The sequence below is a fragment of the Stenella coeruleoalba genome (assembly GCF_951394435.1).
Source record: "Stenella coeruleoalba genome assembly, chromosome: X".
Taxonomy (NCBI): domain Eukaryota; kingdom Metazoa; phylum Chordata; class Mammalia; order Artiodactyla; family Delphinidae; genus Stenella; species Stenella coeruleoalba.
This window is the reverse complement of record NC_137152.1, coordinates 886,893-912,571: the sequence shown is the minus strand read 5'-3', so window position 1 is coordinate 912,571 and position 25,679 is coordinate 886,893. Positions and strand designations below refer to the sequence as shown.

Sequence of the window (25,679 nt, the reverse complement as noted above, 5' to 3'; positions counted from 1 at the left end):
CGAGCTGGGGAGGGGGGGGCCCTGGCTGCCCATCTGTGGCCCGGCCTGTCCCAGGGGCCGCCCTCGGGTGCTGAGGGGAGCACGCAGATGCGGGGACCCTGGGGCTTCCTAACCTGAAGTTCCCTTCCCCCAGTGCCCGCCCTTCCAGGCCTACCTGTCACTGGGGTTTAACCACAGAGAAGCCCCCCAGGGTGGTAGCAGCTGTGTGTCCCGTGGGCCACCCCTGCCCTGGGCTCACAGTGGAATCCCTTGCAAGGTGAGCACGTGCACCCTCTCAGGTGTCCCTGACCCCCAGCCCCAGGCAGGCAAGCATCCTCCCCCCCTTGGAGCCGTATCTGCAGGAAGCCTGATGTCTCCAGCACGGAGAGAACTTGCTTTGAGCGTCTCTCCCAGGCTGGCCCCAGGGTCCTGGTACGTCATCATGGGGGAATGGGGTGTATTCTGGGGCTTGCTCTGGGTGTTCTCAGGGTCTGGCACTGTGCCTGTAGGGTCATCACCAGTCTGAGGCCTCACGGTCGCACGCAGAGCCGCCCAAGAACAGAACTGTCCCCTGGGTCCACGTGGAGCTTCCAGCACCAAGTGACCTTGAAGAGGTCAGACGGGTCCGCTGCAGGGGCTGGAGAGGGGAAGCCAGCTGCAGGCCACAGCAGGACCGCCTCGAGGGGAAGCCAGCTGCAGGCCACAGCAGGACCGCCCCGAGGCCGGCTGAGTTCATCGGAGAGCAGAGCTTCCATCTCCAGCCCAGGGTGAGGTCGGTCAGAGAAGACGAGCTGGAGCTGGCTTTCCCCAAGGTTACCTTGTTGGAGCTGGGTGGGGGACAGGACCGGCACCGGCCGCCACACGCCCACGTGGGTCCCGCCAGCCCCGGCTCCACAGAGGAGTCCTGAGGAGCAGCCTGGGCTTCTGACGCACCTGTGCCCCAGCCCTTGGGGTGGAGTCACTTAGAACTGGGACATCGTCTGTCTGTCTACCCAGACCTGTGCTGACTGCCGGGGTCACACCTGGGACACGGTTCCACCCGTGTGCATTTAGGCCCATAGACTGTGCGCCATCCTGCAGACGCAGCAGGGGTGCCTTCCGCAAAGCTAGCAAGTCTGCATCTGCCGTTGGGGTTGAATTCTTTGCTACAGAACTTGACATGTTAAGCATGTAAACAAGGGAACGAAATTAGAGGTCCTCCAGGGAAGCCTTGCCTCTTGGAGACTCGGGTTCCCGTGGGCCAGGCAGTGCACGTGGGCGTACAGGTGGGTGTCTTCACTGCCCACCACGACCATGTCTGGACGCAGGGCCACACCTCTGCGCCTGCGGGCCCCCGAGGCCCACAGGCCACACTGCCCTGACACCCCCTTTCCTGCCGCCTTGACAGCCTGTCTCCCGTGTGCCTTCCCTGGGGTCGCACACGTAGCCAGGGGAGGGATGTAGACACCACCCCCCCCCCAGCCCCGCGTTGTCACACAAGTGATTTAAGGGGCTTACAAAGGGGAAATGCAGCAAGAAAACAGTTCAAGACAGAGAAACCAGGCAGGCAGGGCCCCTTAACGGACTTGGGAGGGAGCAAACCCAGTGGGCATGTGGGCGTGCGAGCACCGGCCAAGTCCAGGAGGCTGGAACGTGGGGCTCAGCGGCGCTGGGGGGTGACCCCCACTTCCAGGGGTCACGGATGAGGAAAAAAGCCGTGACATGAGACATGAGCCCAACACATGTTTTGTTCTTTCTTCCTCGAGGTGACCCCGTGTCAACTGCACCGGGCTTTTCCATCCCTGACCCCGCTTGAAACATCCACGACCTGCCATGAGCAGGCTGTGCGCCCTCTGCCTGGCGGAAAACCGGGCCTCTGCACCAGCTTCATGTTTCCCCCAGAACCTGCACCTCGGCCACTGGACACTCCTCCTGGCTGTCTTGGTCGGGGTCCCAGGTCATCTGCGGGGTGAGGGAGGCGAGGTGAGTGCAGAGCCACAGTGGGGGCAAGTGCACCCTGGAAAGCCCCAGGGGCAGGGCCAGCGCAGAACACACGGCGGCGGGAGGCTCCCCAGGGGCTCCCGGACCCGCATCTCGGAGTGGCCGCCTGTGTCACAGGACCGGAGCCGGCTCCTCCCCTGCCCATCACATTCCTAGGCCACCCTCCAGGGCCAGCAGTGCCCTGCTCCCTGGGTGGGGCTGCAGGCACCTGGCACCAGATGTGTCCCCGGCGGGAGACCACGTACCGTCCTTCCGTTCTGAAGTTTGCCATTGATATGGTCTTTCATGTGAGGGATGGGAGGGAACAGCTTCTGCATCACCGAGAACCTCGGAGGAGAGAGAGACACCTGTTCTGAAACCCGCACCCACCAGCGGAGGGGAGATGCGGCGTCCACTAGAGCCCCAGCGAGGCCCCGATGTAGTAGGAGTGCAGCCTCCTTTGGGAGGGGTCCCTGCAGGAGACGTGCGGAAATGAGAAAGCGGAGCCCTAGCAGAGCTGCATCTGCTCAGTCAGCTGCACCGCACCCACCTTGGCACCTCTCACGAGACCCCATCCTATCACCATGGCAACCTTCCCACCCCACAGCCTCCGCGCCGAGCCGGTGGTCCCCTCCCTGGGTCGGCGTCCCATCCGCTCCCAAACCAAGCCCCTGGGCGGGGCGGCTCAGCCTGAAGCGGCTGGGAGGGGTGGGCGTGAAGCCAGCAGCCAGACGAAGCAGGAGCCGGCGCTCGGGGCGGGGCGGGGCGGGGCGGGGCCTGTGCCGGGCGCACCCTTTCGGCTCAGCACGCAGGCCTGTGGAAGGGACCGCAACCGGCCTGGCTGACGCTGCCGCGCGCCTGCTGCCTGCCAGGCTGGGGAGGGGTCCCGGAGCCCCGTCCGGAGGAGCTACCTTTTCTAGGGTTGTTTTTACGGCTGCCCCAGGGAACCAAGACGGCCGCCCAAGAGAGAGCCCGGCCAGCCCCCCTTGGGAGACAGGAAGATGCCTGGTGCTCAGAGGGGCCTGGAACCTCAAGCTCCCTTTGCGTCTCAGCTCAGGCTCTTGGCATCCAAAGAAAAATATTCTTTCTAATCACTAGAAAGATTATTTCTAGTCGGCGTCGGGGTGAGGTGTGAGGGAGCGAACAGCGCGGGCATGTGGGGACCAGCAGACCCCCCACACAGGTGCTGGGGAGGGAGGGGCCCGCAGGGTGCTGCACGGGGGACCCGGCTCCTTGGGTTCCGCGGGCGGCAGGGACCAGGTGGCAGAAACCAGGTTCTGGTTGGCAAAAGACCGCTGGGGCGACGAGAGGCGGTGGCTTGCGACTGGCGGGGGAGCGTCCCGCAGCCCAGACGCACGGGTGCACGGGGCGGGGCGGGGGCGGCGGAGAGTGGGCAGCGCGGGCTGCCTGGCCTAAGGATCGCACTCCAGAAAACGACCGCGCAAACCAGGGGCCCGCGGGCTCACCTGCAAAACCGGAGCACGAGCCCCATAGCCAGCAGCGTCCCCAGGGCGATCAGCAAAGACGTCAGCCAGACGGGGAGGCGCGCGCCCTCCTCACACACTACGGAAGAGGGGCGGGACGCGTCGGGCAGGTCCCAGGAGGTCCGGGGTCAGCACCTCCACGGGGGCTCGGGAAGGAGGTGGCCGGCACGGGGGGCGGGAGGCGCGTCCAGGAGCACCGTCCACCTGGGGACAGCGGCCACCTGCGCACCGGGCCGGGCCCCTCGGGAATCCCTCCCAAGTCGCCAGAATCCCGATGCCCCCCGACCACCGACCGACACTTGGAGTTGGGGGCTGGTAGCGCCGACCCGTCGGATCAATTCGAGTCGCGGGCGGGGGGGACGGGGGGTCAGCCACGCCCATCGGGAGGGGCGGGGCCGAGGTTGGTCTGTTCCCCACCTCCCTCCCTCCCTGCCACGCTGCGTCCTGGGTGCGCGCTGCCCTAGTTCTTGAATCTAATATATGGATTAAACATCATGGATTTTTCGCCTCAATTTCGATTCTTTTTTTAAACTGCATTAAAAGGTTTGTCTTGTAACTCAGAGTGTTGGCGATAGCCGTCTCCGCGCGCCTGGCGCAGCGCCATGGGACAGCTTGGACACACCATCACAGACGGGAGGGAGGCGGTCACAAGCCCAGGGACGTCGGGAGCCCCCAGAAGCTGGAAGAGACAGGAGGGACCCTCCCACTCACCGAAGTGTTGGGGGACACTCCACGGACCCCAAGGTTTGTAATGGGAGAAGGTGGCATCCCTGGCCCTTACTTGCACCGTGTAGGTCCCAGGATTGTTCAGCTCCAAGAAGGCTTTATAGATCTGCAGTTTAAAAGAAAGTAGAGGGAAAAAAAAAAAAAAAAAGAAAGTAGAGGGGAAAGTCCATTCCCAGTCCGTGGCAGAAGAATGGGGCCTTCAAGGGGTTGAGTGGGTCCTCCCCACATTCACGTGTTGGGGTCCTAACACTCAGCGTCTCAGAAGACGACTTTATTTGGAAATAGGGTTGATGCAGATGTGATGAGTTAAGAGGAGGTTGGATAGGGTACAGTGGACCCCTAGCCACTATGACTGGTGTCTTTATAAAGAGGGGAAACTCGGAGACAGACACGTGCATACACACAGGGAGACACCTTGTGGATATGGAAGGGATACGGCCACAAGCCCGGGGATGCCTGGAGCCCCCAGAAGCTGGAAGAGGCAGGAAGGACCCTCCGCTGGAGCCTTTGGAGGGAGCGCGGCCCTGGGACACCTTGACCTCAGACGTCTGGTCCCCAGGACTGGGGGAGGGTGAATGTCTGTGGTTCTCAGTCACCCAGTCTACGGCTGCCCCAGGGAACTAAGACGGCTACCCAAGAGAGAGCCCGGCCAGCCCCCCTTGGGAGACAGGAAGATGCCTGGTGCTCAGAGGGGCCGGGAACCGCAAGCTCCCTTTGCGTCTCAGCCCAGGTTCTTGGCATCTAAATAAAAATATTCTTTCTAATCACTAGAAGGTCAGTATTCGTGGTGGCCACCGCCGGTGAGGTCAAGAAGAGTGGTGGCATCTCGGGTGTCAGGCAGAATGGAGCCTGTAGAACATTCAGTGGGGTCCCCCCAAGAAGAGTCGTACCCCCAGAACCTGGGACCTTATTTGGAAACAGGGTCTCTGCAGAGGTGATGCAGTGAAGGGTCTGAGATGAGGTCCTCCTGGAGGAGGGTGGCCCTACATTCAATGACAGGGTCCTTCTAAGACACAGAAGAGGAGAGACACAGACACAGAGGAGAAGCCCCGGGAAGACAGAGGCAGAGACGGGAGGGATGCGGCCACAAGCCCAGGGACGCCTGGAGCCCCCAGGAGCTGGAAGAGGCGGGAAGGACCCTCCCCTGGAGCCTCTGGAGGGAGCGCGGCCCTGGGACACTTTTATCTCACTCAGACGTCTGGTCCCCAGGACCGAGGGAGAATGAAGGTCTGTTGCCCACACTGTGTGGTCCTCTGTATATACACACACACATATATCTAGTATGGATTTGAATCATATCCCCTAAAACAATAGATAAGTCCATATTCTAACAGCTGGTACCCGTGAATGCGATCTTACACGGACAAAGGGTCTTTGCAGTTGTGATGAGGTGAAGGGTCTGAGATGAGGTCCTCCTGGAGGAAGGTGGCCCTACATCCAATGACAGGGTCCTTCTAAGACACAGAAGAGGAGAGACACAGACACAGAGGAGAAGCCCCGAGAAGACAGAGGCAGAGACGGGAGGAAGAGGCAGAGACAGAGACAGAGAGAGACAAAGGAGAGACGGGGGCCATGGGGTCTGTGGCCGGTAGTTGCGGAACGGAAGCAGCTGCCTCCGCAGGTTGGAGGCAGTTAGGTAGTGAATTAGGGCGTGGTGACACTCCCACCGAATCCTGAGGGATTTGGGGGCCGGGGGGTGGACCTTTAGGGCAGCACCAGGCAGGTGATGGCACCCGGTCTATGGACAGGGGAGCTTCATCTCAGAGTCACTGGACAGTAATAGACGTAAGGAGCCTGCGCTTGGGATGCCAGACTGGGGCGGGGGCGGGGGCCACCCACCTCCTGTTTGTAGGCGAGCTCCGTACCCTGTAAGAGAAAAGCAGAGCGTGGGTGCCTGACCCCATCCCCAGGAAGGGCCATCATTTGTCAGAGCCTCTTCAGGTTTACAGAAAAGTCGAGGATAAAATAATCAGTCATTGAGTAGAAATAATAAATAGAGTACTGCTGTACACAAAAATAATAAATAGAGGTAACTGAGTATAACATATCGATGAACTAAAAAGTACCTGGGGGAGGGATAAATTAGGAGTTTGGGATTAACAGACACACACTACTCTATATATATAATAGATAGATAACAAGGACCTACTGTAGAGCACAGGGCACTCTACTCACTATCTTGTAATAACTTACGATGGAAAAGAATCTGAAATATATATATATATATATATAAAACTGAATATATACAGTTAATATGTGTATGTAACTGAATCACTTTGCTGTGACCTGAAACTAACACAACATTGTAAATCAACTATGTTCCAATTAAAAACAAAAAGTTTTTTAAGTACCTAGTCTTTTATGAAAAAAATAAAATGGATAGACTTGATTTTTTTGAGTCGTTTTGGTTAACAGAAAAATTGACCATACGCTAGTTGAGTCTAAATAATAAATATAGTACATAAGTCAGTAGACAGCAATAGTGAATGTAAGTAAATTGTAGAGTATAAAATACCAGCTACCTCAAAAATATTTGGTCTTTTTAATCAATAGACTTGACTTTTTTTGAGTGGTTTTGGGTTTACAGAAAACTTGAAGATAAGCAGTAATGGAGTATAAATCATAGGTATATAAATACATTGACATAATGAATAAATATAAGTAAATAACTGAGTATAAAAATACCAATGAGCTCAAAACTACTTATTTTCTTTTAATTTATGGACTAATTTTTTGAGCAGTTCTAGGTTTATAGAACAGTTGAGTATGAAATAATCAGAACACGAATATAAATAATAAATACACACAAACAGGTAAATACACATAAAAGATAAATATAAGTAAATAATTGAGTATAAGATGCTGATTAGTGCAAAGATATTTGGTCTTTTAAATTAATAGATGTTTTGAGTAGTTTTAAGGTTGTGGAAAAATTGAGTATAAGCAGTGATTGAACATAGATAATAAATAAATGTAATAAATATAAGTAAATAATTGAGTATAAAATACTGATTGACTCAAAGTGCTCGGTCTTTTTTTAATTAATAGATTTTTTTGAATAGTTTTGTGTTTATAGAAAAATTGAGTAAACAGCAAGGTCCTACTGTGTAGCACAGGGAACTATATTCAATACCCCGTGACAAACCATCATGGAAAAGAATATGAAAAAGAATGTATATATCGGTATAACTGAATCACTTCGCTGTATAGCAGAAATTAACACAACAGAGTAAATCAACTATACTTCAATAAAATAAAAAATGAGTACAAGCAGTTATTGACTATAAATACATAAACAATAAATAATTACAAGTAGACAGTTAAATTGTACAAAATACCACCTAGCTCAAAAATAGCTGGTCCTTTTTTTTTTAAATCTATTGACTCCATTTTTTTGAGCAGTCTTGGGCTTATGAAAAAGTTGAGTGTAAAGTATAAATAAATGTAACACTACAGAAAAATAAACATAGTCAATAACTATGACAGTCACTGAGTATAGAATACCGGTGATCTCCAGCATATTTTTTTAAAAGTAGCTTTATTCAGGTATGATTTGCATACAGCAAAGCACACCAGCAGAGCATATAATCTGCTGACTTTGGCAAACGTGTGCGTGAAACCGGCACAATACAGGAAACGTGTCCATCACCCCCAAATTCCCTCCAGCTTCTCCTCCATAGGCCCTCCTCCCTGCGCCCCTGCCCCAGCCCTCAGATCTGTCCCTACAGAGCATCCTGAGTTTTCCTGTGTAAATCGTTTCTTTTATGACACTTTCAAACATACACAAGGGACCCTCCAGTTCTTGGTGGCTAGGATTCCGCTGCGTGGCTATATTTTGTTCATCCCTTCCCTAGGGTTGTGTCCTGTTTAGGGACCATTATACACGTAGGTGCTACAAACACTTAGGTCCCATCTTTGGGGGGGGGGCTACTGGTCTCATTTCTCGCAGGGGAATTGCAGGCTCTGTGACATACGGTCAGACAGAGTTTCACCAAGTGGCTGTTTCAACCTTTTGCTCTTTTTCTGTAGGGTTATCTTCTGCGTGTTGACAGGTAAATATCCCTCCTCTACCCCAAACCTGAAGAAAGTATGCAAGCATTTCCTTCCATGTTCTGATTCCTTTCCAACGTCAGCGGTGTCACTCAAACGGCCAAACACTTGGAGTTTTGCTAAAGCTCATTTATTTTACAGTTCCTCTGTTTTTTTTTGTTTTGAATGTTTCACCTACCCCCAAAGCCCCGGAGTCCAGGGGGATGTAAGAGTATAAGAGATGCCCACCCAGGAAACCGCTTACCTTCTGTATCTGCAGTTCGTACTTGAAGTCATCATTAAGGTGACTCCTCACTTGCCACTGCATGAACGAGTAGCTCTGGTTACACCACCTGCTAGTGATGTTGGGAGCAGCTAATACCTCTAGGGAGAAAAAAACCACTTTTATGAGTAAAGCACATCAAAAAAGAATTTCTCTCCCCCCCCCGCCCCGCCCAGAGATACTTTTAAAAGAGGCCTCCTACAAGCTGGGGGGGGGGGGGGGAAGAGAGGAAAATGTCATTCCAAGGTTAAAAAGTATCAAGAGACAGAGACAAGTGAGAGAAAACTGTTGGGATGATTAGGGTCTCGGAGCCTGCGGACCAGCTCAGACACTGGCCCGGGGGGACCCCTCACCCACTCGGAGGCCCTTGCAAAGCTTTCTTCTCGTCTGTGCAGGGACACCCCTCAGAGCAGCGCTGTTCTTTTCCCTCTTGGCGATTCCAGTCCCTGGGGCTACGCTTCTCCAGCAGGGGGAGCAAAGCGCGGTCCAGCTGCAAGGTCCCGCCCTCCTGCCCACTGGACCAATCGGCTCTGCTCAGACCCCACCTCCAGGGCAGCTGGCCCCTCCCCGAGCTGCCCGGGGCCAGTCCTGCCCCCAAGACTTTGGCCGCCAATCCCACTCCCAAAAGTTCACCCGGAATCTTCTGCCCCCGCCTTGGACTCTGACCGGGTCCCACCCCCTGCTTCCTTCTCACCTGCCACCCCCATAGTGGGACCCAGCTCCTCCAGGACCCTCGGGGCCCCTCTGTGGGCTGTCCCAGGGCTCCGCCCTTTGCCCTCCCTGGGGTGTTGTGCATCCCTGATTCCGGCTCCATCAGTTTCCTGAGGGACGGCGTCTAGGTCTACAGGTCTGACCCCCCGCCAGGACCCCACTGGTGTCTGCCCAGGCTCACCATGGGGTGGTCCCCAGTCCCGGGTCCCCCCACTGATGTGCACTCAAACCTCCGGCCACCTCCACTCCCACTGCCACACGGGCTGGCACCACCCCGCCACCCCTGCTGGGAACCAGGCCGTGGACACCCCACGTGGACAGCAGGGCTGGGGCCGGAGCACAGTGCGGAGTTGCGGGCGGGGCTACACGTGTAGGGCTGCACTCGCCCAGGGGTGCGTGGTGTGTGAGGGACGTGGCATCAGAGTGAGGTTGGCTCCGGGCCGGGGGGACACCACAGACAAAGGCAGGAGGCCCATCCCGGCTTCTGAACCGGAGGCCCCCATCTTCTCCCCTTTTGCACCCACCTCTCCGCTCATATGCTTCCCTGCTACACGTGGACCAGCCAGGGTGGTGAGGGGCCAGGTTTCATGGGGCTTGAAGCTGTCCTAGTTTGGGGGGCAGTGGGGTCTAATTTAAAGTAAAAAGTATTGACAGAGCTTTGCTAAGATGGGTTTTGTGTCCTGAAAACCTGCCGTCGATAGATTCAAACAAAAAGAATAACTATTTTTGAGCTATTTTTGAACACAGGGCCTGGAGAGGGGCGACCCGTGTGAGACCCCCAGCCTCATGGTGCAGCTGTCCTCGGTGGATGGGGGGCACAGCGCCATCTGCTAGGTGTGTTCTGGAAATGCTTCCTTAGGTCCCGGGAACACAGAGCAGCTGCTGTGAGCTAGGTGTCTGTGTCTCCCCAGATTCACGTGCGGAAGCCCTGACACCCAGTGGGACGGCTTTAGAGGCAGGGCCTTTGGGACACAATCGGGGTTAGATGAGGTCCTGAAGGTGAGGCCCCCATGATGGGATCAGTACCCTTATAATCAGAGCAAGGGGGTGTGGGATGAATTGGGAGATTGGGACGGACATACGTACACTAAGATGTGTAACACAGATACCTAATGAGAACCTGCCGTACAGCACAGGGAACTCTACTTCGCGTTACAGCAGAAACTAACACAACACTGTAAAACAACTCTACCCCAATAAGAAATAAGAATAAAAAAGAAGTGGGGGAAGAGGCACCAGAGTTCGCTCTCCACTGTGTGAGGACACAGCAAACACGCAAGCCAGGAAGAGGGTCTCGCCAGGAACTGACGTGCCCACGCCCCGACCTCCGACTCCCAGCCCCCAGGACTCTGGGAGGGGAGTGTGTCATCTGAGCGCCCAGCCTCGGGTATTCGGTTTCAGGACGGCAAGCAGCGTCTCCACGGAAGTACGGCACGCGAAGCAGGGTCACATTTTCTTACTCACCGATTTTGGCTAGTCTATCAGTCGTTTCAGAGCAGGGGATTTTGGAACCGCTGCCGGTACCATTCACCAGGAAACGCGTCAGATCCTTGGATAACACAGAGATGTTGTGAAAACGGCACTGGACGTTTGTCCCTTGCTCATCTGCTCTGTACTGGGAGCACGGCCACTTCTCATAGGAGCTGTGAGGGGTGCGGCTGCGTCATGAGCGGCCCTGAAGCCCCCGCTCCAGCCCGGGGGAGCCCCGGCGAGCCCAAGGTCACACCTACTCCAGGTTCTCCAGGTAGAGATGGTACTGCACGTCCCTCGGGGCCTCCCGGCCCACCGCCCAGCTGCACGTCAGGAAATCCACGTCGTGAACCCAGCAGGTCAGGTTTTCTGCAGCCGCCCTGGGATTCCCTTCTGGGCTTGCAAAGAAGAGGGGAAAAAAAACCAAAACTGAGTCCCGGATAAACACCAAGGTCCTACTGTAGAGCCCAGGGAACTATATTCAATATCCTGGGATAAACCATCATGGAAAAGAATATGAAAAAGACTATTTATGTATAACTGAGTCACTTTGCTGGGCAGCAGAAATTAACACAACGTTGTAAATCAACTATACGCCAATAAAATTAAAAAAAAATTTTTTTAAGTGAGTCTCTTTTTAGTGATCCTTGTGAATTCTCACGCGGTTCTAAGAAATAATAGAGGGGCTTCCCTGGTGGCGCAGTGGTTGAGAGTCCGCCTGCCGATGCAGGGGACGTGGGTTCGTGCCCCGGTCCGGGAAGATCCCACATGCCGTGGAGCGGCTGGGCCCGTGAGCCGTGGCCGCTGAGCCTGCGCGTCCGGAGCCTGTGCTCCGCAACGGGAGAGGCCACGGCAGTGAGAGGCCCGCGTACCGCAAAAAAAAAAAAAAGAAAAAAGAAAAGAAATAATAGACACATCCATGTAGCGCTTACCCTTTCTGCAGTGGTAACACCTCCCCTCCCTGCAAGGCTCCCCGCCCATGGCCCGCCCCCCCGTGACCCCATATACCCTTACCGGACCCCTCCTGCTCCCAACCCTGCCCACCTAACCCTAAGCCTAAGAAACGCCCAACAGTCTTCTGGAACTTTCTTTCTTTCTCTTACTAGCTACTCCTCAGCTAAAGTCCGTTGCCATCAGAACCCTATTTTTAAGAAGTGACGTATTTTGGATGAAACCTGGATCAGCTAGAGTCACGGAAGACATTTTTGTTTTTTTTGCGGTACGCGGGCCCCTCACTGCCGTGGCCTCTCCCGTTGCGGAGCACAGGCTCCGGACGCGCAGGCTCAGCGGCCATGGCTCACGGGCCCAGCCGCTCCGCGGCATGTGGGATCTTCCCGGACCGGGGCACGAACCCGCGTCCCCCGCATCGGCAGGCGGGCTCTCAACCACTGCGCCACCAGGGAAGACCCATTTTTTTTTTTTTTTAATGAAAGGGGAAAAGAAAAATCCAACAACATAAACTGTATTTCCAACAATTTGGAGCCAGAGTTTATCTTCCTCGTTTTCCCATTCTCAGAAGAGCACAGTTTTGTGATATTCCAACTTCCTGACAAAGAGCGCAGGAGGTGTTCAGACTTGCTACTGATGTTCTCTCTGTCCAAACCGTATATGGGATCAGACAATCTGTTTGCTTGGCATGAGGAAAATGATAAAACTCTGTTCTCAAACTAAAAAAACAAAACAAAACAAAAAAGCAAAAACACAAAAACCAACAACAACAAAACCGCTCTGTTTCTACAGCTCCGTTCATTCAGGCAGGTGCCGTGTGTGAAATTGCGTGAGACCCTCCGAGATGGTCTTTTTCCCACGAAGCTATGTCCCTGGAGACCCATCCAAGGTAAAAGCCATTATTTTGGTATTCAGAGCACTGACGGATGATTGAAAGCAAAGAACACCCTGAAAGAGCATCTTCCCCTCACCTTGACTAGGATACCGAATCCACGTGGAGAATGGCTGACCTTTGGTCACCTTGATGCTGTAGTTTGTAGCTTGGCATGACAAGTCAGGAATACTGCAATACGTCTTTTTCCGTGCCTGAGAGAGACAGAGCAATCTATTATTGCTCTGTTCCTAATTATTATCACCAATCATAATTAGGGGAGAACTAATAAAACACTGAGACTTTAGATTTAAAAAAGAAAGAAAGAAAACTATAGGTTTTCTTTAGTTTTCCTCAACATCCAAAGCCGGAGTCTTGGTATGCAGAGAGAGAGAGAGAGAGAGAGAGGGAGATGAAAATGAGGAGATCACTCACCAAAAGGAAAAAATATCCTAGAAGGTTCTGAGACAGAGTTGGCAGAATGCCTTGATATTTTGAGAAGATATTTAGCCATTTGGCCAAGAATGTGATGGTAAAGTAGTGATGGACAAACTGGGCAAACAGATAAAACCTCAAGGAAATGGAAATGATTAAATTTAGGAGAAACAAACATTTGTGTAAGACAGGAAAGAAAAATCCCCATTAACCACATGGCTCAGGTGTGAATAGTGTTCATATGGTTATAATAAACTGAATATTTGTCGAGAGAGGAGAGAGTGTGAGCTGGGGATGGCAACTGCTGGGGAGGTGAGTTGTGCATAGGAAATAGAGAGTGAAGCCTCCCGTCCCTTAGGAGAAAAATCAACACATTTTGGCTAAACGGAATGAATCAAGAATTTGTGTTATAGAGAGATGCAGAGGTCTAGAACAACAGCATCAGGTGTAAAAAGGTAAGAAGTGATGTCTCACTGAAAAGTTGCTATTTTGTTATAACGAACCCCGTACGACTATTTTCCTCTTTAAACTCTGTGCAGGTATTGCTTTGATTTGAAAACAAAAAACAGAAAACAGGAAAAGAGGGCTTCCCTGGTGGCGCAGAGGTTAAGAATCCGCCAGCCAATGCAGGGGACACGGGTTCGAGCCCTGGTCCAGGAAGATCCCACATGCCGCGAGCAACTAAGCCCGTGCGCCACAACTACTGAGCCCACGTGCCACAACTACTGAAGCCCGTGTGCCTAGGGCCGTGCTCTGCAAGAAGAGAAGCCACCGCAATGAGAAGCCCATGCACTGCAATGAAGAGTAGCCCCCGCTCGCCGCAACTAGAGAAAGCCCGCGCACAGCAACGAAGACCCAACGCAGCCAAAAGTAACTAAATTAATTAATTTAAAAAAATTTCTCGGTTCTTCTGCAACATTTGTTCTTGCAGATAGAGTTTAGGGTCAACTGGCCAAGCTCCATTAAAATCCCATAGGGGTTTGTCATGAACTGGATTGTGCCCTACCCACCCCCCGCAAAAAAAAAACCCCTCATATATTGAAATCCAAGCCCTTAATGGAAATGTATTTGGCGTTGGGGGTCCTTTAAAGAGGGGATGAAAGTAAAATGAGATCATTAGGGTGGGTCCTGATCCCATAGGACTGCTGTCCTTATGAGAAGAGGAGATCAGGACACAGACGCACACAGAGGGACGACCCCGTGAGGACACAGGGAGGAGACGGCCGTCTACACGCCCAGGAGAGAGGCCTCGGGAGGGACCAGCCCTGCCCACGCCTGGATCTCAGATTCCAGCCTCCAGGACTTGGGGAGACACATGTCTGTTGTTTACGCCGCCCCGTGTGCGGTGCTTTGCTACAGCAGCAGCCCAAGCGGACTAACATAGGGTGTGATTTGGATTGTACTCAGTTGAGAGTCATTTGAGGGAACCAATGTTCTTCCCAAGGACGCAGACAGGTGCGTCCTTCTCATGAAACATGCTCAGCGGTTGGCATTCTCGCCACGGCCTCTGCCCATGAGACGTGTCACAGTTCTCACGCCCTCCGAACCCTCTGATACAGGAGGGGATTTGAGTGGGGGGCAGGGGATGGTGGAGGGGGACAGCGTTTCCCGAGGTCTCACTTTCAACTGGGCTTGGTTCTCTACCTGCAGTATCTCAGCCCATTTCCACACCAACCCTCTCCGGTGGGTACCATTCTGGATGTCTTACAGATCAGGAGCCCCAAGCCGCAGTGCCCGTAAAGGACCCCACATTCCACAGCTGAGCCCAGGAGTAGAACCCGTGTCTCTGTGATGCTATGTACAGGGACGACGGTTTACCTTAGTGAAAGCTTTTGAATTGATGAAACACATAATTTCGGAAACGTTTCCATGGAGGTCCCAGGTCAATCTTTTTCTTTCTGGCTCCATCCTTAGGTTCTTAATTGGTGGGTCTGGATCGGAAATGTCTATAGGGTAAGGGTCTGGAGAGAGGCACACAGCGCTTAAACTTTGTCCTACTCAGTTACCCCTTGGGAAGCTGAGTTCCACACGGAGAAGTGGTTGCCTGAAGCAGGCAGAGGCCCCGAATCTGTAGTACCTTAGTGAGCTCACCAGCTCACCCTCCCAACAATGGGGGGAGAGAGTCAGAAAAGCAGATCACTGCTGCCGTCCGCGTTGATGGGAAATGTACCTTTCTTAAGCATGTATGTCAAAGAAGGTCGTTTTCACTGAAAACCAATTCAGGCTGAGAGAGTTGGCTCAGTGTCTGCTCTACAGGCTGAGAATTCGGAATGCTTTGCAAGTTGCAATAGAAATTTTAATGTAGGGACTTCCCTGGCGGTCCCGTGGTTAAGACTTCGCCTTCCAATGCAGGGGGTGCGGGTTCGATCCCCGGTTGGGGAGTGAGATGCCACATGCCTCGGGGCCAAAAAACCCAAACATAAAACAGAAGAAGTATTGTAACAAATTCAATAAAGACTTTAAAAGTGGTCCACAACAGAAAATCTTTAAAAAAAAAAGAAATTTTAATGTGATATATTAAAAGTATACAAACTTATATACAAGTATATATAATGGAGTATATATTTTCATAAAGTAGGAGACCTGATCTTTACACAATGATATTTATGTTCTTACACAGAGGAATTCTCATCTTCTTGGAAAACCACCCAAAATGCGTACATCTAAATACATTTTGAAGTGCAATCAAAGCACATATATATTCGTATGATGCTGTCAATGGGGACGGAGGTCAAAGTTTGCAGACCAAAGGATTCCACGTGTTTTATCAGTGACTTGCTTCATGAAGCAATCACATAGGACCAACAACTCAAAGTTATAAAGGTCCATCAGATATTTCTTCAGCTGTTATCTGTGACCCCTCATTTAGAGGATTTCGCAGAAATGACTGTTTATAAACCGCAAGTACTGTGATCAGTTATCAGGATCAACAACCTTAGTTTGACAAGCAAGACCAAATCCTGTGAATATCCTGGTTTCTGGCATTACGGTCTCCCAACCTATAAGGATAATTTATTCCTTAAAAAAAACTTCCCTAGGGAAATTTCTTAAAAGTGAAAATGTAATTTTTAATGGATTCTTATGCCTCAGAATTTATATTCACTTCTTCCAAAACAACAGTAAATATCATTAAAACAGCTATGAGTGATGCAGTAGAAAATATGAGTTTTAGCATATTTTTATTACATTTGTTTTTAATTTTTATAGCTTTATTTACAACTTTAATTATTTTATTTTATTTTGTTTTGTTTTGTTTTTGGTTTTTTTTTTTGCGGTACATGGGCCTGTCACTGTTGTGGCCTCTCTTGTTACGGAGCACAGGCTCCGGACGCGCAGGCTCAGCGGCCATGGCTCACGGGCCCAGCTGCTCCACGGCATGTGGGATCCTCCCGGACCGGGGCATGAACCCGCATCCCCTGCATCGGCAGGTGGACCCTCAACCACTGCGCCACCAGGGAAGCCCACAACTTTAATTATTTTAAAATTAAAATTTAAAAATAATCTTTATAATCTGATATGAAATGTACTTATATAAAATTATATATATTTATATAAATAAGTCCGTATATATTTAAATCACATAACAAGGGAGTTTTCTGTCACTATGTTTTCCATAAAATCTACCTGTGCTCCCTTAGAGTGGTTATTATCTACCCAATTACAGTTGTGCTCACAAATAAAAAAGAACTTTAATGCCAACAGAAGAAAGTAAAAGCAAATCTGTAAAGACAAAATGAAACAAAATCAATGCAAGTACACATAAGAGTGTTTACTGCAATATACTCGTGACCCTCCAGTACTCTGAAAGAAAAGGGACATAGTGTTCTCAACCCTAGAGCTTTTGAAAAACTATAGATGGTGGGAAATACTCTTCCAGTCATGGTAAAGTAGTCTCAGATGTATCTCTCACCATAAGCCCCTAGAAAACGGCCAAATATATAAAGCAACTATTTTTAGACTTTCTGAAAACGAAGACAAACAATTCTGAGAGTGTATTTTGGGGTGGGAGACATTCACAATCCAATGGGACAAGGTGGAGATTCCTTGCTGAACACTGAGAAGTCAGTAAAGACCCCAGAAGAGTCAGGCCTTTGTTGTCGGAGAGAAAAAGCTAAAGGTGACTCACCTTGAAAAACTTCAAAACAAGGCGACCCACCAATAAAGGAACGGCCTGCTGAAACAAGACTCACCATCTTTAAAGAAGGCAACCAAAGAAGACCCTCACCAACTCATCCTTCACAATATCCAGCACCCAATAAAAAATGACTAGACACGCAGAGAAGCAGGAATGTGTTGGCTGTGACCAGAAGAAATGTCAGGTCATAGAAATCGTCCCCTGAGTGGCTGACGATGAAATTAACAGAGACGTCCATTAAAACAGCCACTATAAATGTGTTAGAGGACTTGAAGGAAAACATGAACACTATGCAGTGAGGAATGGAAGATATAAAGGAGGAACCAATCAGAATTTTTAGAGGTAAAACATATAGCATCTGAGATGAAAAAATTCACTTGGATGAACTGGAAGACAATGGAAATGATCTATGCTGAAGCCCCCAAAGAAAAATATTTGAAGAAGTTGTGGCCAAACATTTCCTAACTTAATGAAAATTATAAACCTACAGGCCCAGGAAGCTCAGAAACCCTACTAGGATACACAGACACACAGGTACCAACAAACACAAACGCTAAGACACATCATCCTCAAATGCCTTTTTAAAAAGTGGAATCAAGAAAATCTTACAAAACCAACGGAAAAAAGGCACCGCACCTATCAGAGAACAAAGATAAGAATTTCTGCTGATTTCTCTTTAGAAACAATGGGAGACAGAAGGTGACAGAACGACTTCTCCCAATGCTGCAAGAAAACAATACAAATCCTGGTCAACCTAGAATCTGTATCTTAGCGATAAATGGAAGGTGAAATATAAAGACTTTTTATAGTGACAGAAAGTGAAAGGTTTTTTTTTTGTATTTTTGTATTTGTTTGTTTTTTTGCCAGAAGAGCAGGTCTGTAAGAAATGTTTTCAAAAAAGGCTTTTGTGGCTGAAGGAGAAATCAGCAGATGGACACTCACGAAGGAATGTGGAACCAAGGTGAGCAGAGATGCAACACAAGCATACCAGAAATAGTAGGAATGTAGGCAAACTGGAAAGCTTTCCCATTTTTTTAAGGTTTTAAAAAGATAATTCTTTAAAAGAAAATATTGTATTGTGTATTGTGGGCTTATAGAGACGTAGAAGTACATGTGTGACATGGCATAAAGGATGAGGCAGGAAGTAAACGTAAACTGTTGTGAGATTCCTATGTTCTGTGTGAAGTAGAATAACATTATTTGAAGAGAGTATGTACTGAATGAATCATCCCAGGGGAACGGCACAAGCCGTGGAACAAAGAGGGCTAGCCCAAAAGCCAACGGTAGAGAAAAACACAAAAACAAGAAAAGCACTAAAAGAGTAACTGGAAAGAAGTCAGGAAAGGAGGGGCGACAAAAAGAAAAAAAAGAAAAACTGAAAAAAAAAAACAGCAAACAAGTAGCAAAATGGTAGAATTAAAGTCAATCATCTTAATAAGTTCATTGCATGCAAATGGTCTAAACGCTCCAGTGAGAAGGAAAGGTTTTCAGACTAGACTTTAAAAGTACCCCACAGTACGCTGTCTGCAAGAAAGGTACTTTAAATATAGTTTAAATGGCAATAATAGGAAAGCATATCTTATGCAAGCTCCAATTGTATAAAACCTAGGATTTTATCCCAGGATTTTATTTCCGGGGGTAAGAAGGGACCATTTCAAGCGATTAAATGGCCAATTCATCCTAATATATGTGCTCTCAACAGTCATTTTGAAAATACATGAGGCATAAGCACCACCTCCCTCTCTAATAGAACAGATAGACAGAATATGGGAGGGGTATACAGGACTTGAACAAAATATCAACAATTTGACCTAATTGACATTGTGGGGACATTCTAACCAATGACGGCAGGGTGCACATTTGTTTTTGTTTTTTTTTTTGTCGGGGGGCGAGCCGCACGTCTTGCGGGATCTTAGTTCCCTGACCAGGGCTGGAACCCGCGTCCCCTGCAGTGGAAGTGCAGAGTCCTAACCACTGGACCACCAGGGAAGTCCCAGGATGCACATTTTTATGAACTACAGACAGAAGATTCATCAAAATAGACCGTGTACTGGCATGGGGAGTGTCAGTCCTTTTAAAAAGGTTTAAATCATTCACTGTGTATATATTCTCTGACTACAATTCTCTCTTGATTAAATTCAAGATCACTCTTTTAAAATCTGGAACACACCAGATATTTGCAAACAAAATGACAAAGTGATAAATTACCATGTGCATCTTAGAAGAAATCACAGGAAATGTAGAAAATATTTTGAACTGAATGAAAATGAAAGAAAAAAAAAGTGCGACGCAGCTACAGCAATGCTTATAGGGAAATTTATAACATTACATGTTTAGGTTAGGAATAGAGTTTAAATTCAAGAATCAGTTTCCACATGAAGACGTTAGAGAAAGAAGAACAAATTAAACTGAAAAGAAATTAAGCCTAAAGCAAAATCCCTAAAAAAAATAAAGGGAACAAAAAAGAATCAGTGAAAAAGAAAATGGAAAAACTATATAGATTGTCAAGGAAACCAAAAGCTGGTGCTATACAAGAGACAATATAATGGAAAACCCTCTCTCTTGCTACACTGATCAAGAAAAAAACAAAAAAAGACCAATTTTAGGAATGAAAGAGGGGACACTGATACACATCCTGAAAGACGTTGAAAGAAGAATTGGGGGTAATTTGAACAAAAGTTATGCCAATACCATCAACAATGTATGACATGAACCAGCTTCTTGAAAGACACACATTAGCAGTACTGACATAAGTGGCAAACCTGAGTAACCCTGTAAGTATTAAAGGAGTAGAATATATAATGAAAAAGCTTCCCCGGAAGAAAGCATCAGGTGCATATGGCTTTGCGGCTGAATTCCACCAGCAATTTAAAAAAGAAACAGTAACAATGTGCAGAAACTTTCCGAAAACAGAGGAAAGGCGGGAAACATGTTCTGACTCACTTTATGAGGCCAGCGTTATCCGGATACCAAAAGCAAAACATTAGAAGTAAACTGAAACCGAAAACGCCTTATACTCCTGGACACCAAATTCCTTCACAGAATACTAGCCCAGAAAATCAGGTAAAGTACAAAAGTGGTAACACCTCCTGACCCAATGGATTTACTCCAGGAATATTATAAGGCTATTTTAACCATCGCTATAATGGGCCCCTTTAACAGAAAACTGGTGATCGTATCCATAGAAGCAGGAAAACCTTTTGACCATGTTTAACACCCCTTTGAGACGAAAAACTCTCAGCAAACTAGACAGGGACGAAAACGTCCTTCCCCTGATAAATCTGTGAAAATCCTGGCGCTAATTCAGACTCAGTAGGGAAGGACTAACCACTTCTCCGTACGATTCGAACAAGACAAGGTGTCTGGTTTCAACGCTTCTATTCCACCGTGTCCTGTACCCACGGCCTCTCTAATGCACTTTGACCAACGTTGTAGTTTTAGGGCGCTTTGGGGGGAAATGTTAGAACGGTACAACACGCTCCCTGCTTCCTTCAGCGTTTGGCTCCTAGAAAGCTACTCACTTCCTGCCTGTGGTCAGTGACCCCAGAATGCCCATGGGCCTGAAGCCACCACAAAGGTGGCAGCTGCCTCAGCCCCGTACAAGTGGGGCAAAGACGGGGGGGGGGTGGGAGCCTCAGGCGTGGAGAAAGCCCCCTCCCCTCCCAGACCTCCTGCATCTCCCGGCCCCTCTGGTCACCAGGTGCGGCCACGTGACTGACTTGGAGTCCAGGAAATGGACAGAAGCAATGTGTGGTCCTTTTAGCTCAGACCTGTAAAAACTCCCGTGTGATCCGTCTACAAACTCCTCCAAGGAGATGATGGAGCTTCCCAGGTCCATCCGTATGTAAGGGTCCCGGGTCTGTACATGGAACAGAGCCACCTGGGATGGAGTGAACTGTGTCCTTTCCCCAGCCCTCCCCAAATCATGCTGGAGTCCTAACCTCAGAACGGGACCTTAGCTGGAAATAGGGTGAGTGCAGATGTAATTAATTAAGATGAGGTCCTGCTGCCATACTGTGGCCCTAACCCAATTTGACTGGTGTCCTTATTAAGAGGGGAAATTTGGGTACAGGTGCACACCCGGGGAGAACCCCCTGTGAAGACAGGAGGGAGGCAGCCACAAGCCCAGGGACACCTGGAGCCTCCCAAAGCTGGTAGAGGCGGGAAGGGCCCTCCCCGGGAGCCTCTGGAGGGAGCGTGGCCCTGGGACACCTTGACCTCAGACGTCTGGTCTCCAGGACTGGGATAAATAAATGTATGTCACTCAAGTCCTCCAGACTACGGTATTTTGTTAAGGCAGCCTGAGCTGAGTAAGCCAGCAGTCCCCGGAAGAATGATACCTATGCCCTAACACACACACACACACACACACACACGCACACACACACACTCACACCATCTGAACTCCACTACTCTTTGAGGAAGGAACGAACTTCTCATGGTTAGGCAATGCTGTGGCCATCACAGCGGCACAGGGCGCGGCGCCTGATGCAAGCACCCAGCGTCCGTGGTGAGGGGGTGCACTCTGCTCCCGTTGCCTGAAGCGCTGCTCCACATGTGCGTGTTGTGCGAGCTGGACAGGAGGCTTGGTCACTGTCCCGGGTCCACCGGTCACTCAGCGAAGCCCTGATGGGAGGGGCTTCTCTGCAGACCCTCCCCAAGGCAGCATGCCCGCCTGGAGGGCACCATATCTCTTGTACTCCTGTAAGCATCCAGGTCTTTGCACCCCGAGTTGGGCGCCCTCACTACTGGGCGCCCAGGAAACGTAGACTCTCCGTACCCCGGGGCCGAGGGCATGGCTCCCCTTGGGGGTTCTGCTGCCTGGTGGTGGGCACTCTCCACCAGCAGCAGACTGGCTCTGCACCCTGCCCCACCTGGGATATTCTCTCCCAGCCACACCTGTCACCCGGTCAGCCGGACACTTGACAGTCAGAGGTGGGCACGGCAGCTTAAGAACCGACATCACTGTCTTTTCACCTCCTTATCGTGTGTCACGGTCGAACTTCACTATCACGTCGCGAATTGTTTCCTACCCATCACCACCGTGCTTGAAGATGGTGGGAACTTCCTGGACGCCACGGAGACCCTGGTTTTCACCCTACCCCCCATAAATCTCCGTTACAAATGTGAGAAAAACAGGATGGAGTTGCCCCAAAAGCATCTTACTCGTTGCTCATCTGCCTGTCCAAGCTCCAGACGACGCATCTCTCATGACACCTGGATTTTTATCTCCCGGTCCCGGAGGCCAGGATGCTATAGGATTGGTTCTTCCCACAGACTCAGAGGGAGAATCCGTTCCAGCTGGAGAACCTCTGCAGCTTCTGGGAGCTGCCCCGCCCCAGTCCTAGGCGTTCCTGCACTTGTGACTGCATCACCCCAATCTCTCCTCTATCGCCACCTGGCTTCTCCCTGTGTCCATGCCTGGGTCCAAATCTCCCCTCCTCATAAGGACACCCATTGTTCTGGACGGGGATCCACCCACGTGACCTCATCTTAACTCAGGGACGTCTGTAAAGACCCTATTTCCAAATAACTCCGGTTGACAGGTTCTGTTCGTTAGGACTTCAGCGCATGAATCTGGCGAGGACCCAGTTCAGCCCATCACCCTAATGTTTGCACGGGGTTCTTCCGACCCAGAGAGAGGGTGACAGTAAATCCAAGCACACTGCCGGGTCCCAGCGCCGTAGCTACACCCAGAGCTCTGGACGTAGAGTCTTGACCATATCAGGATGAACATCCTGTCTGTGAGGTACCAGTTTTGCAAGATGAACCCGCCGGGGTGACTGAGGGGAAGGCTACGTGGAAAGTGTCTGCACTATCTCTCATGGCAGCCGAGTGACTCAACCGTGACCCCAACGTAAACAGTTTCACTGAAAAGCAACACAGCCCCAGGGACCCACAGACCGCACGCGGCTTTTCCTCCGGCTTTTCCTACCGTGGTCCGGTGGCAGCAGGCCGGAGACGGGCACCAGGAAGACCGCCAGGCAGACGAAAGCCATGGCCAAGGCAGCTCCCACAGGAGGGCGGGCACCAGCTGGAAGAGAAGAGACAGTGGCCGCATGGGGTGGCGGCAGGGAGGAGGCTGAGCCCCCAGGGCTGTCTTGCTCCGAGCGCAGGGAGCTGCTTCCGGGAGGAGAGCCTCCCGTGCGTGAGCACGTGTGTGTGCACGTGTGCGTGTGCGTGTGCGCACGTGTGTGTGCACCCGTGTATGCCGCATGCCTGCGCGCATGTGTCTGCATGTGCCTGCACATATTACTTGTGTGTGTGTGTCTGCGCACTGTGTGTGCATGTGTGCACGTGTGTATCTGTGTGCGTGTCTCTGCGTCTTGTATGTGTATCTGTGTGCGTGTCTCTGCGTCTTGTATGTGTATCTGTGTGCGCTGCGTGTCTCTATATGCATATGCACGCATGCGTGTGCACACATGACGTGTTTGTGTGTCTCTGTGTGTGCTGTGTATGCATGCGTGTGTCTCTGTGTGTGTGCGCACATCACACAGGTCTTTGTGTGTCTGTGTGTGCATGTACGTCTGTGTGCATGCATGCGTGCATGTGTGTGTCTGTGTGTCTTGCGCACACACACCACACAGGTCTGTGTGTGCATGTGTACATGCATTCCTGCGTGTATGCAGGTCTGCACATATGTGTCTGTGTGCGTGCGTGTGTGTGTGCGTGTGTGCGCGCGTGTGTGTGCGTGCATGTGTGTGTGTGTGTGTGTGTGTGTGTGTGTCAGCCTCCCTAAAAAGCTCCCGCCCTGGGGTTTGAGCTCACTCTTGGCTCCAGCCCCATCCCGGAACCCAGAAAACACCCTCCACGCAGCACCAGGAAACACTGGGCTCACAGAACAGTTGAAGGAAGTTTAGTTAAGAGCATGAAGTACAACGCAGTTTCCTGAACAGACCGAGTTACGGTCACTAAATCCCGTGCTGTCTCATCGTTCCTGCCAGAGCTTTTCCCCAGGTCCCCATGAAGCCCCCCTCTGCAGGCCGGCTCTCCTGGACCCTCCCCCGGGGGTCCACCTTCTGCATCTTCCGGGCCCCAGAGGCAGGGTCTCCCGACGGACCCCACCCATCCCCCCCCCACCTGAGTCACTCATGCAAATGCCCTTGGCGTCTGGAGGCCGACCTGGGGCTGCCACCCAAGCAGAGCCTTGGACCCTCAGCTGCCTCGGGGGCCACACCCTCAGCAGGGCCGCAGGCTCTCTGTGCCAGTCAGGGTCGCCCAAAGACTGACCGCCACTCCCCGCCATCCCACCTGGAGCGTCTTGGCTGGGATTGGGGGGGGCCCAGGACGCACCCTACCTCCTTCAGGGCCTGTCCAGCACCCCCATCATGAGACCCAACCCGGACTCCATCCATCTGGGGTCTCACCTGCTCCCCCATCCAGGTCTGGGGCTCCCACAAGATTCCCCAGGACTGACCTGGTCCCCCAAAAGTGCCAACTTTCACACAGATTTGACACCGGAAGCCGACACCCAGGGTCCTTCTTGCCAAACTGGGTGGAGGGAAACCCGAGAGACCCCTTTCCAGGACAAGGCAACGGGTCAGATCCGGAACTGCCCATCACGGGGAGGCGTCCCGGGACAGACGCCAAACCGTCTATCTGTGGTACAGGGATGAGGGTGAGGAGGGCCAGGCGTCGGGCACAAAGCTTCAGGGGAGGTGCCTCCCAGCCGGGCCTCACGATCCAGAGCAGTAAACGCCGCGCTCACAAAAGGCCCAGGCGCGGATCCACAGGGAGAAGAATATCGGATGAGCACGACCTCGGGCTCCTCTTTGATTGATGAAGACGGGCCCCCGTGGGCGTCGAGGCAGGGCTGGGTGTCTGTTCCTGGCGTCTGCTCAGGTGAGCTGAGCCCCACAGGTACCCACGGCTCCAGCCTCGCGACACTGAGCCCACCCACAGGCATCTCTCCTCGCTCGGAGAAGCTCACGTCCTTTAAACACCCACATTGCATGAGGGTCATCGACGTATCCTGCTGCCCCCCGATCGCAAAGGGAAGAGGCGTCCCTGGGCGGAGTCAAGCCCCCAGAGGCGGGGGATGGGGCCGGGCTCAGCAGGGTCGGGGCGAGGGAAGGGGCCTTGGGGCTCTGCACCCCGGCAGCTCGCCTGCCTGCGTCTGGGGGCAAATGTGAGCCTGCAGGAGTCGGGGGCACTGTGATTAGGGGGAAGCCTCTCGTCCGGGGAGAGCCACTCCGAACTGTTCATCCGTTCGGCCAACGCATAGGACCCGGCGCAAGACACAGAGGTGGTCAAGACCCCCGGGCACCCAGCCTGGTCCAGGGTGGCACCGCGGTCGGATCCCGTAACCGGGGTCCGTGACACACTCGGCATCCTCCTTGGGCATAAAGGCTTTGAATCCGTTGTGTGTTGCCCCGGCCACGAGCCACGTTCAAGTCCTGGGGGTCCCGCCCCCGCCCCCGGGGCTGGCGGTCGGTACTGAGTCTCCAGGGACAGCAGTGGAGGCCGCTGCCTGCCTCCCGCCCCCAAGCCCGGCCCCAGGGTCTTACCTGGGATGCAGGCAGCCTCTCCTGGTGCTGGTCTAGCTGGCCTGGGGGTGGGCCCCAAGCTCTCCTGGCTTCTCAGCTGTGCTGCAGGCAGCCTCCCGAAAGAGAAAGAACCTTGTTTCTTCTCTCATCAGTGTTTTTATAG

The 25,679-nt window shown here is 51.5% G+C and overlaps 1 protein-coding gene across 1 annotated transcript; it reads right to left on the bottom strand.

Moving 5' to 3' along the window:
- Positions 1–69: 69 nt before the first annotated feature.
- IL3RA (interleukin 3 receptor subunit alpha) lies at positions 70–25,679 on the bottom strand. Its single transcript, XM_079910386.1, has 12 exons — positions 25,538–25,679; positions 22,966–23,064; positions 14,714–14,856; positions 12,561–12,675; positions 10,902–11,034; positions 10,636–10,814; positions 8,443–8,561; positions 5,988–6,014; positions 4,134–4,254; positions 3,405–3,501; positions 2,205–2,286; positions 70–1,920 (listed from the first exon to the last, which is right to left on the bottom strand). Exons 2-12 carry the CDS (start codon positions 23,027–23,029, stop codon positions 1,846–1,848), a joined length of 1,155 nt encoding a protein of 384 aa, XP_079766512.1. The 5' UTR covers positions 23,030–23,064; positions 25,538–25,679; the 3' UTR covers positions 70–1,845.